Source organism: Phyllobates terribilis, unplaced genomic scaffold, assembly GCF_046119375.1.
Source record: "Phyllobates terribilis strain yellow unplaced genomic scaffold, ASM4611937v1 Scaffold_2__4_contigs__length_985480577, whole genome shotgun sequence".
Classification (NCBI taxonomy): Eukaryota; Metazoa; Chordata; class Amphibia; order Anura; family Dendrobatidae; genus Phyllobates; species Phyllobates terribilis.
This window is the reverse complement of record NW_027362762.1, coordinates 156,488,220-156,501,222: the sequence shown is the minus strand read 5'-3', so window position 1 is coordinate 156,501,222 and position 13,003 is coordinate 156,488,220. Positions and strand designations below refer to the sequence as shown.

The 13,003-nt window shown below is 45.5% G+C and overlaps 1 protein-coding gene across 1 annotated transcript in view; it reads left to right on the top strand.

The window, feature by feature from the left end:
- The window catches only part of PPP1R1A (protein phosphatase 1 regulatory inhibitor subunit 1A), a 296,341-nt gene that overhangs the window by 236,053 nt on the left and 47,285 nt on the right, over window positions 1-13,003 (top strand). Inside the window, exon 3 of the mRNA XM_073670052.1 lies at window positions 176-213. Within this exon, the coding sequence (XP_073526153.1) occupies window positions 176-213 (38 nt within the window). The remainder of the gene's footprint in view (window positions 1-175; window positions 214-13,003) is intronic.

Genomic DNA, 13,003 nt, shown 5'->3' with positions numbered 1-13,003 from the left:
AATAGCTATGGCAACTCTTCCACTTGACGTACACCAGTTTTCAAAAATCTCTACCGCTTTGTAATTGATAATCTTGAATATCAATTTGCATATTTATGTATGTAACAAACTGCATTTGTATAATGAACATTTTTGTTATTCTACTTAATTGCTTCTTTGTTTCATTTCTCAACAGAAATAGATGAAGATCGGAGTCCGAACCCATTACAAAAGGTAACTGCAAAATGAATGAGTATAATCAGAAAATATTACTGTATTATTAGAAGAATAATCAAATTAATTTCTAAACATTGGCAAGTGTGGCTAGAGCTGCACTGAATTTATCATTTATATCTATGTGACCTTCAGTGTTTGTGCTGATCACCATCATCTTATAAAACTAAAAACCTTTTGACAACAGTCAAAAAACAGTGGTTTTCAGTCAGTTTCATGATGTAATGTAGACAACTAAGTTGTCTTTTCAGAAAATTTGTTTTTACACATGAGATTTACTTTAAAAAAAACTCAGCAAAAAGTTAAGATTTTTATTCATAAAACAACCAATAGGATCAATTCTTATATATCTTAATAGTAGTGACAGCACAATTTTTCTCATTCAGAACTCCAAATACTCTTCTTAAACATTTAAAGGGAGTCTGTTACTAGAGGACTAGTAAACCTGCTGCCATGTAATCCTCCATATGCATGAGCTACATATAGCCCCGCCCCCACCATTGATTGTCAGCTTTCTGCCTATGCACAGTGTACACATAAAGCTACCAATCAGTGGTGTGGGCAGAGTTATGCAGAGTTCAGCATTCAGAGAGCTGGATAAAACAGTGATTTTATCAAGACTATAGCAAGCAGCCCAGTACCAAGTGATTCATTGCTGAAATAAGGGTCTTGGTCTCTACACCATGCTACTCTTAGAAGGGGTAGATAAAAATCTGGTATAATCATAAAGTCTATAGTAAGCCTCTAAGATTCCTACATAACAGCCCATAATATATTCATTATGTACAAGATATTACAATAACTCATTGTGAGATTCTGATCCCCTGCTGCTGACATGCCATTTCAATCCGAATGTCATTTTAAAAGCCTTTTTCTCTCTGGGAGCAATGGCTTTTGAGTTTTACCCATCTAACCAGTCTCTGGATCATCTGTAAGATAAATTATCTGGAATAGTTGGTGATAACTTGATATCACAACATGTAGAGGAATCTCTCGCCTGCTGGAAAGCATGCTGTGATTAGTATGATTTACCAGATAAAATGACAGTTTACTGATTTATGAGCTTATGAAAACTAGAATTTAATGTTATTTTTTCTTTACTAAAATAAAAAAAGAACCAGCATTATGCTTTTTTTTATCACTTTGAATGATCCCTCAGGTTTTTCTCGATAGTTATGACTGAAATAGAAGTCAGATTGCAATTCGTAGGCCTGAAGAAAGTTTAATTAAAAGGAGTGGTCCCAAATTAATATTATTTTTCATCCTAAATGTTTTTTATTATATTAGAATAGTTAGAGATAGTTTTCCAGATATAGTTTAATTAAAAAGTCCCTACCCTTCTCTCTCTTATCTAGATGCTTTATTTTTTTTTTTTTTATCTATTTCCATTTTGATGACATGTCATTTGAAAATCCCCAGTGCATGCTGGGATACGCAAACGAGATGTCATCAGGGGGCAGAGGCTGCAGTTACAATCACAGCCTCTGCCCCTACCCTGAAATGAAGCGTCATCAGTGACATCCATTTCAGGGGCTGGGCTAGTCCTTGCTCTACTGAGCATGCATCAGTTGTCAATTCCGATGTATGCTCAATACATGCTCCCTTCTTACTGTGCATTCTTCTTCTCAGTGCACAGTGACAGTGCGCTCCCTCTCCGACTCTATGTAGAAGTGACAAGCCGGCAAAAGAGTACCCCCGAAACAGACATCATTTTCGGGGTGAGGCAGTCTCTGCTCTCTGGGTTATCTTCTTACAATGCACACTGACAGTGCACTCTCTTACCTGCTTGGACTTCTAATTAGAGTCAGGGAGGGAGTGCGCTGTCACTGTGCACTGAGAAGAAGAGAGTGCACAGTAAGAAGGGAGCTCATACTGAGCATAACTTGGAATTGACAACTGACACATGCTCAGTACAGCATGGATCAGTCCAGCCCGTGAAATTGATGTCTCTGATGATGATTCATTTCCATGTGGGGGCGAAGGCTGTAGCAGTGACCACATCCTCTGCCCCCTGATTTTGGCAAACCATTCATTTTGTCAATAGCTACTTCTCTAGACCTCCCAATATAAAACGGACGTGGGGCCTGTTGAGTATGCTTGTATTTTCAATGCTAAGAGAAAATAAACCATTGGTTTGGGCTAAATCCCTTTTGTCTTCTGGCTCAGATACTGTTGAAACCTACATGTAGCTTTATGATATTGAAAGATCCATAACAGATTAAATAAAAATGTATGACATGAGTTATATTTCTCATGTGGCCAGTGCCCATCTGCTGCGTGAGTCAGTCACTTATTCAATATTCCATGCACCTTCATAAATGGGGGATAAAAATCGGATCAGATTAAATCCAGATGTACAAAACCGACTAAGGAGTTTAGCTAATCACTACAAGTGAAGGTAAAAATAACACAATTATATTAAACATTCTTCTGCATCACATACAGAATACAATTCAATGATGTGCATCCAAATGATAACACGATGATATGCATTTGATAAACACTTTGGTGCTACTCAGTATTGCTTTCCGCCATGGTCTTTGCAGTACTGGATGCAGATTTAGAAGAATGAATCTGCCCCAAATTTACATTGAAATACATGAAAGGTTGTTAAAATCCCACACAAGGAAAAAAAATATATAGAAAACCATGAGTAAACAGTAAACACTTAGGGGGCGACTCATCAAAGCTTTTACATCAGGAAACTGGTGTAAAATGTTGCAAAACATTTATGCAACGCAAAGTGTCGCAAACATTTTACTACTTTCCAGTTTGAAGTAGCTCCACCGAAATGGGGGGAACTGTGTAGGTGGCGGGATAGGGTGTGGTTTACGCCTGCCCATCAAATTCTGAAAACTTTCCAGCGCATTTTAACACCAGAAATGCTACTCCAGTCTCTAAATGGAGTAGCCTTTCTAGCATCTAGCATACTGCATGGAGGAAGATTCCACTAAGAAGCATGCGCACCCAAATGAAATTGGTGCATAGTACTCCAGTACATGCCAGTTTTAATGAAGGGGTGAATTGGAGTTTGATGCATAAAATTCATTAAGATATCATGCCTCTTAATAATTTTGGGAGAATGCACGTCGCCAGAAATGTTGCTCCAGTAAGAGACTAGAGTAACATTTTTGGGGGAGGAAACACGGGAACATTTGCTGAATTTGACAGTTGGGCATAACCACAACCCGAACCACCACAGTTCTTCCCCTGCTCAATTTGGCATAGTTGTTTCAAACACCAAAAGTTGCAACATTTTTGCACAACTTTGCATTACACAAAATTTTTGCAACAATTCAAAGTATTTTACTCCAGTTTTCAGGCATAAACACTTTGATATATCGGCCCCTTGGGGGGTTTTTTATGTGTATTTCTTTTGATAAGTCTGTTTTTAAAAATCTTTGAACACTTAGATCCTGATTCATTGTTTTCGTTATTTTTAAATAACTTTTATTTTTTAGTCTAGTTTTATTCCTGATGCACGTGGTTCCTGAAGTTTATACAAAATCAAAATATTCTTTATTTTTGCCTTTAACCCTCTTTGCACCCAAGTTTTAGTCATACATAAAATTACTGTAGGGGGGAATTAGGAGTACATTTGCACAAATATTTAGCAATTTTTTAAAAGATCACAATTGATAAATCACTCGAAAACATGTAGAAATCCCAAACCCACAATGACAAACATAAAAAAAAAGCAGGCGAACACCTATAAACTAGACTTTAAAAAAGACGCAAATTAAAAGAATAGTGCACAAATGCGTAATTGGCAAAAAACACCAAAAACTAGACAAAAAGGCTCAAATGCAATATCATGAATCGGTTCTGGCAGTCAGTCTTAGGCTAAGTGCCCACGATGCAGAAATGTTCCGGATTTTTCCTGAGCGTTTCTGCATCTCCCTGCCAGAAAAAATGCATGCGGATTTTACATGCGTTTTCCTGCAAGGGACATGCGGATGTGTAGCGTTTTGATCATGCGATTTCGCATGCGGGTTGTCAAGCGCTTTCCAAGCGATTTTAGAATCACTTGGAAAGTGCTTGACAACTTGGTCACACTATATAAATCCATGCAACCGGCATGGATTTTATGTAATGTGACCAAGTTAGTTAAAAAAAAGAATAAAAATGGTAAAAAATAAAAAAAAAACATTATACTCACTTTCCGATGGCCCCCGGTCTCCTTATCTGATGCGTCCGGTCTTCCCGGTGTCTCGCGGTTGTGTAAAAGGACCGGCCATGACGTCATTTAGTCATGTGACAGGTCACGCGACCGCCGACATCAGCAGTCGCATGACCCGTCACATGACTAAATGACGTCATGGCAGGTCCTTTTAGACCATTGTGAGCTGCCGGGAAGCCAGGACGCATCATACAGGAGACCGGGGGCCATCAGAAAGTAAGTATAATATATATTTTTTATTTTAATTCTTTTCTTTTACAGGTACTATGGTACCCGAGTCTGGAGGGGAGTCTCCTCTTCTCCAGACCCGGGGACCATCCGCACATTGAATCACTTAATATCCGCATGTGCACATGTAGTCATGCGGATATTAAGCGATTCAATGCAAGTCAATGGCGGCAAAAACGCCGCGATTACGCAAAATAATTGGTAGTGCTGCGGATTTTTCCGCAATGATAATCCGCAGCGGAAATTTCCGCAGCATGTGCACAGCACATGCGGATTATCATTGGGAAACATTGCAGACTTTCTACCAAGCGTTTTTAAGCGTTTCTGCAGCAGAATTGTCGCTGCGGAAACGCTTAAAAAATGCATAGTGGGCACACAGCCTTAGGCGACATTCACACGTTCAGTATTTGGTCAGTATTTTACCTAAGTATTTGTAAGCCAAAACCAGGAGTGACAAAGGAAAAGTATAATACTATACTATACTATGTACAATTATATGAGTGGACAGTACAAAGACCTTTCTACTGATCTTTTTACTCTGAGGCCAGAGACGGGGACAAGGCCCCATCTTCTACGTCTGGAGGAGAGAGGATTTAATCATAATCACAGTCGGGGATTCTTTACTGTCAGAGCAGTGAGACTATGGAACTCTCTGCCGCATGATGTTGTAATGAGAGATTCACTACTAAAATTTAAGAAGGGCATGGATGCCTTTCTTGAAAAGTATAATATTACAGGTTATATATACTAGATTCCTTGATAGGGCGTTGATCCAGGGAACTAGTCTGATTGTCGTATGGAGTCAGGAAGGAATTTTTTTCCCCAATGTGGAGCTTAGTGTTTGCTACATGGGTTTTTTTTTGCCTTCCTCTGGATCAACATGTTAGGCTATGGGTTGAACTAGATGGACTTAGTCTTCCTTCAACCTTAAAAACTATGTTACTATGTATAATAGAAACACGTCACCACTTCTGTATTTATCACCCACTCCTGGTTTTGGCTTACAAATACTGATGTAAAATACTGACCAAATACTGAAAGTGTGAATAACGCGCCCCCTGGGCCGCGTGGGGAACCCGGAACCGGGCCTCTGGTGGGATGTAGTCCTCATGGCGATGACCCGGTCCGTGCCCAGGGTGGTCAAACCAGTGGCAGTCTTAGTGTAATAACAAATGTCCGACTACGCCACCCGTGGATTGCGGTCAGTGGGGACCGCCGCTGCGCTGCAGACCGCTGAGGCTGATGTTGTAAGCGCAGCCAAGTATAGGATAACTCCCCAGGGGAGAAGTATTGCCTCTGGGCAGCTAGTGTGGATGATGGGAGTGATGGTGTGAGCGTCCCAGTACTAATGGTGCTGGTGCGGCGATGAAATACAGAGACATGTGGTGCAGTTCAGGGTCTTTACTGATGGTATAAAGCAGACCCTCCCGGGAGTACTGGTTAGCAGTAGAGGCCTGGTCAGTCTGTGAACAAGCAGGATCTCCCCTGGCCAGGCGGAGTTGTAGGCCTCCCCGTCTATCTGCACTCTTTCCTGGCTACCTTGCTGTAAGCGGTTACAAATAGCCCACGTCCCTGAGTATACCGTGTGGTGCTCACCCGTATGGCTGGTGACTTGGGGCCTTCTGTTAGCCTCCACTCCTGGATGGCGGCGCTGGTCCCTTTCTTGTGACTGAGCCTCCGGGCTTCTATGGCCAGAGGACCTGGAATCCCCTGCCGGCTGGTTTCTGCTGCTGGGTGTATATCAGTCCCCACAGCCTCGGACTCCGGTGTCCGGTTGTAGTGTCCTCACCTGCTGTATCTTTCCCTCTCCAAGCTCTGACTCTCCTAATCCCGCCCCAGACCCAGTTTATAAGGGCAGATTCCTCCCTTCCCAGGTCTGGGCGGGCAGTGTTGCATGCTTAAGTCTCCTGACCAGAGAAACCTCCCACTTGCTCTCAGACATAATATTTCTATTACTGTGGCAACCAGACCCCTGGGGTGCCACATTCCCCCCTAGTAAATTTTAGTACTCCGGGACTAAACACATTTTTAAAGAAACATAAATACAAGGGTATAAACGATAATACAATAACATATTTACAAGAAGCTTTAGTTCTTTAAAGGTCACGGAGTTTCCGCAACCGGGTGTCCATATCACCCAAGGTGAAGTTTTAAGCGAAGTATTGGACCTTTCCAAAGCAAACCCCTTGCGTTGGCCTTGGGCGTGGCTGCAAGGCTGAAGCTAGCTACTTTGGGCCGCAAGGAGGCCACGCCAGACAGGTTTTCTCTTCCGCGGCCATCTTCGCAAGAGGCACAATGTGCAACTATCTACAAAAGTGTTCCGGTTATCCAGCGTCCATAACCTGTTAGTCCAAAGAACCCTGCAGGGTAACTGAGAAACATAATTAATAACAAGCAACAACAAAAAACGTAAACATTTTCAAGAAACAGGTACATTTACAGTGCATTAGTTTATATTTTCCAGCGAGCGGGCATCTGACCTTTAGTGACTCTAGTGGACCTACGGAGCTCACTAACTGGTTCTGCACTACAGGGTGTAGGGGATGTTATAGGTAAGCTGGGCAGCTGTCTGCACACTCTTTGGCTCACTAGGGGCACGGCAGGCTCACTACTAGCAGAGGGTTGATTCTCCTGGTCTGCTGGTATGGATTCTTCTGCCTCCTGGGCCGGCTGCTCTTCCAGCTCTACCTGGTCTTCTGTAGGCACTTGAGGGGCTGGCTGGAGAAAGGTGAGGACGGGTACCACGATAGCGTTGTTCACTTGTGTCCAGGACCGGGTAAAGTCTCCGAGTACGGTGCTGATCATTTCCTCCTTTTCCTCTACGGGTTGAGGGTCTTCCTGATCTTCATCCGTGCTTTGCAACTTCTCGGGGCACTTTTTCAGGTAGTCTCTGGAGACAGTGGCTGTGGTCTCTCCTCCATCCTTACTGATGACGTACACCTTTGGATTATTGTGGTTTGAGGGCAGTACAGTGTACGGGTCCTTTTCCCACTGATCGTCCAACTTATGGAGCCGCCTTTTTCTTTTCAAGACCTGCTCTCCAGGTACCAGGGGAACAGCGGGAGCATGTTGGTTATAAGTCCTCTCTTGCCTTTCTCTTGCCTGAGACAGACTTCGCTCGACGCTCTCCTGTACTTTCCGATACTGCTGCTGCCTTTCTGTATCCCAGTCTGCCTCTGGCGAGGTGTCCTCGGGTGTCAGGACTCCCATATCCAGGTCAACAGGCAGCTTACCAGGTCTAGCTCGCATTAGGTAAGCCAGGGTACAGTTGGTGGAACCTACAGGGATGTGGTTATACAGGTCCACCAGATCGGGCAGTTTCTCAGGCCACAGACTGCGTTCTTCCAGGGGCAATGTTTTTAGCAGATCTATCACCACCTGGTTCATCTTCTCGCAGAGTCCATTGGTTTGGGGGTGATAGGGCGTTGTTCTTATCTTCTTGCAGCCATACAGGTTGCAGAACTCCTGGAAGACCTCTGCTTCGAAGGCTGGTCCTTGGTCTGTCAACACTTGCTCCGGGTACCCGTGTGGACGGCAGAAGTGCTGCTGGAAGGCTCTAGCTGCTGTTTGAGCCGTTAAGTCCTTGACGGGAACCACCACCAGGAACCGGGAGTAGTGATCTACGATTGTGAGGGCGTAGACATACCCAGATCTGCTCGGAGCCAGTTTCACATGGTCCAGGGCTACCAGCTCCAGTGGCTGTCTGGTGATGATGGGCTGCAGGGGAGTCTTCTGGCTGGCACGGTCCTTTCTTCTTAGGTTGCACGGGCCACAGTCTCTGCACCACCTCTCGATGGCTCCTCTCATGCCTACCCAGTAGAACCGTTCACGCAACAAGTACTCCAGCTTCTTCCATCCAAAATGTCCTGCTCCATTGTGGTATGCCTCCAGAACCATAGCCGCGTCTCGTCTTGGGACTACTACATGCCAAGTCAACTCATGTGTTCGAGAGTTAACCATTCTTCAGCACAGCTTCTCCCTGTATAGGAACAGCTTACTTTTCTCCTTCCACAGTTGCTTGGTCTCCTACGGAGCGTCTGGGTCAAGACGGGCATTGGCCTGTGTCAGCATTTCCTTCACCAGACGGACTGCGGGATCACTGTCTTGCGTTTCCGCCCAGCTGTGGTGGGGCAAGGGATTGAACGTCACAGAGCGCCTGTCCTTCACACGGTGGGAATACAGGGTAATCCCATGACGGTGGAACGCAGGGAGCTCGACTTCTTCCAGATCTTCTGGATCTTCCCCTATGTCCGGTAAGTTTGGCATTCTAGACAGGGCATCCGCGTTGGCATTTGAGCGTACCGCCCGGTATTTAACCCCTTCGCAACCTTGGGTTTTGTCGTTTTTGCTTTTTCGTTTTTTGCTCCCCTTGTTCCCAGAGCCATAGCGTCTTTATTTTTTGGACAATATGGCCGTGTGAGGGCTTATTTTTTGCGGGACAAGTTGTACTTTTCAACGCGATTACTAGTTTTACCGTATCGTGTACGGGAAAACGGGAAAAAAATTCCAAGTGCGGTAAAATTGCAAAAAAAGTGCAATACCACAGTTGTTTTTTATTTATTTTTTACCACGTTCACTGAATGCTAAAACTGACTTGCCATTCTTATTCTCCAGGTCATTACGAGTTCGTAGACACCAAACATGTATAGGTTATTTTATATTTAAGTGGTGAAAAAAAATTCCAAAATTTGGTAAAAAAAAACGAAAAAAAAATAGCGCCATTTTCCGAGACCTGTAGCGTCTCCATTTTTCGGGATCTATTTTTTGCGCGCCGGGCTGACGTTTTTATTGATAACATTTTGGGGTAGATCCGATGTTTTGATCGCCCGTTATTGCATTTTATTGCAATTTTGCAGCGACCAAAAGACGTAATTCTGGCGTTTAGAATTTTTTTCTCGTTACACCGTTTACCGATCAGATTAATTCTTGTTTTATATTGATAGATGGGGCGATTCTGAACGCGGCGAGACCAAATATGTGTATGTGGGGTTTTTTTTTTTATATTTTATTTTGAATGGGGCGAAAGGGGGGTGATTTAAACTTTTATATTTTTTTAATTTTTTTTATATTTTTAAAAACATTTTTTTTTCACTTACTGCATGCTTCAATAGTCTCCGTAGGAGACTAGAAGCAGCAGTTGTCTGATTGTCTCTGCTACATACAGGGGACGAGCAGATCCCCTGCATATAGCAGAAATGGTCCTGTGCTATGAGTGCCGACCACTAGGTGGCGCTCATAGCGATGAGATCATGACAGCCACAGACGTCTGCTACAGACCCTGGGTTGTCATGCCCACCCATCGGTGACCCGCGATCACGTGACGGGGTCGCCGGTGGGCGGGGCTTATGATGCGCAACCCGGAAGCGTGCATTAAATGTCGCTGTCGGAGATTGACAGCGGCATTTAACATGTTAACAGCCACGGGTGGATCGCGATTCCACCCGCGGCTGTTGCGGGCTCATGTCAGCTGTAAGAATCAGCTGACATGTGCTCGGTTCAGTGAGGGCTCAGCGCAGCAGCCCTCACTGAACGGGGGGTACGCAAATGTGCGTACTAATACGGCATGGGCTCTAAAGGGGTTAATGGTGAATTCATAGTTGGACAGGTGGGCCATCCATCTCTGTTCCAGGGCACCGAGCCTTGCAGTGTCCAGGTGTGTCAGCGGGTTATTATCCGTGTACACGGTGAACTTGGAAGAGGCAAGGTAATGCTTGAAACGTTCGGTCACTGCCCACACCACTGCCAGGAACTCCAGCTTAAATGAGCTATAAGGCTGAGTGCCCACGTAGCGTTTTTCAAGCGTTTATGCTGCGGAATTTCCACAGCATAAACGCTTGTGAAACGCTAGGTAATCCGCACCCCATGGTCCCCAAGGGGATTCCGCATGTTCTATGCACATGCTGCGGATTTTTCCGCAGCGTTTATGCTGCGTACAAAAATCCGCAGCATGTCATTTAATTTTGCGGAAGCGCAGCGGAACTCCCGCCATTGACTTGCATTGAAACGCATAGAAACCGCGACTGTACATTTGTACAAGCGGCTTCTATGCGTCTCTATGTGCGGATGGTACCCAGTTCTGGAGGAGAGGAGACTCTCATCCAGACCTGGGTACCATTGTAACTGTAAAAAAAGAATAAAATAACAAATAAAGTTATATTCACCTGTCCGGCGGCTTCTCTCTGAATGCCGGCATCGCTTGAGGACCTGCGGTGACGTCACAGTCATGTGACCGCAGGCCCTTCACCGCTCTGTCTCGCTATATGCTGGCAGCCAGGAACCAGACAGGAACGAGCGCTGCAGCACACGCCGGGGCCTCGGGGGTGAGTATAGCTTTATTTGTTTTAATTTTTACGGTCACACTATATAAATCCATGCCGTTTGCATGGATTTATACAGTGTGACCTAGTTGTCAAGCACTTTCCAAGTGATGCTATCACCTGGAAAGCGCTTGTCAATCTGCATGCGGAAACGCATGTGAATCCGCATGTGGATCCGCATGTATTCTGCAGGAAAAACGCATGCACAATCTGCATGTGTTTTTTCTGCCAGGGAAATGCAGAAATGATGCAGAAATTTTCTGCTTCATTTCTGCATCGTGGGCACATAGCCTAATTCTCAGGGTTCCTCTCCGTGGGCCGTAGCTTTCGGCTGGCGTAAGCGATTACCCGTTCTTTCCCTTGCTGGATCTGGGACAGTACGGCTCCTAGCCCGATGTTACTTGCGTCCGTGTGGAGGATAAAGGGCTGGCTGTAGTCAGGATATGCCAGGATTTCATCCCCCGTGAGGGCCATCTTCAGCTGGCAGAAGGACTCCTCTTCCAGCTTTTCCCACCTGAAGGGCGGCTTCTGGTTTTTGGCTTTCCTGGACTGGCCTATCAGGAGGTTCTGCATAGGGGCTGCCATTTTGGTGAAACCGGGAATGAATCTTCGGTAGTAGCCTACCAACCCGAGGAACTGCCGCACTTCCTTTATGCTGGAGGGTCTTGGCCAGTCTTTAATCACGGTGATCTTATCGGGGTCGGAAGCCACTCCGTCAGCACTCACCACGTGTCCCAGGTATTGCACCTTTGGTTTCAGGAGGTGACACTTGGAGGGTTTCACCTTTAGGCCATAGTTTTCCAGAGCTTCAAACACTTCGGCCAGGTGTTTCAGGTGGTCCTCGTAGGTCTTGGAATAGACGATGACATCGTCCAGGTATAATAGGACCGTCTCGAAGTTCCGGTGTCCCAGACAGCATTCCATCCACCGTTGGAAGGTTCCTGGTGCGTTGCAGAGCCCGAACGGCATACAGTTAAATTCGCTGAGACCCATCGGGGTGGTGAATGCGGTCTTCTCCCGGTTCACCTCTGCTACAGGAACCTGCCAGTACCCGCTAGTGAGGTCCAAAGTAGAGAAGAAGTTAGCAGATTTTAATGCAGCTAAGGACTCTTCTATCCTTGGTAACGGGTACGCATCTTTGTGTGTGATACGGTTGACCTTCCTGTAGTCTACACACATTCTCATGGTGTTGTCTTTCTTTTTCACTAAGACTAGTGGAGCTGCCCAGGGGCTACAGCTGTCCCTAATTACCCCAGCCTCCTTCATGTCCTTTAACATCCCCTTGGCGTGCTGATAGTGTGCAGGGGGTACGGGTCGGTATCTCTCCTTTATGGGAGGATGGTCTCCCGTTGGGATGTGATGTTCTACCCCCTTTACTTGCCCAAAGTCTAGCGGGTGTTTGCTAAACACTCTCTCGTACTCCTGGACCACCCGGTAGACTCCCTGTTTTTGGTGTGAGGGAGTGGAGTCAGTACCCAAATGCAGTTGCTGACACCAGTCCTCCATTGGTTTCTTAGAGCCGTTAACTTCCTCTGGTTGAGATGGAGGCAAGGGTTCCACGGCCTGTACAGAATTCTGGTTTATGGTGAACAATTTGGCTAGCGTGGCATACCGGGGCAGGTATACTTCTCTCTCCCCGATATTTATGATGCGGACGGGCACCCTCCCATGACGTACATCGACCACCCCCCATGCTGTCAAAATGGTGGGCCTACAGTCTGAGTAGACGGGTTCTACCATTGCTTGGTAGTCTCTACCTCTTAGACCAATAGCTGCCCGGCACCAAATCATCATCTCACTTTTTGGGGGCATGGCAATAGGGAACGGGTCACACATTCTTACGCTACCTATCTCACCACCAGATAGTTCCACGTGTTGCCGCTTCATCAGTGCCCGGATCTCTTTTTGGAGCACACGCTGCTGGCTGGAACTGGCGTTCTTGGCAACCTGCTGCAAAATAAGAATCACCTCTTCAAGACAGTTTTCAATTACGTTAGTGACGCGCCCCTGGGCCTGCTGTGTCGTGCGGCATCGCGCGCACGGGGGCTTACCCGGAGCCGGATCA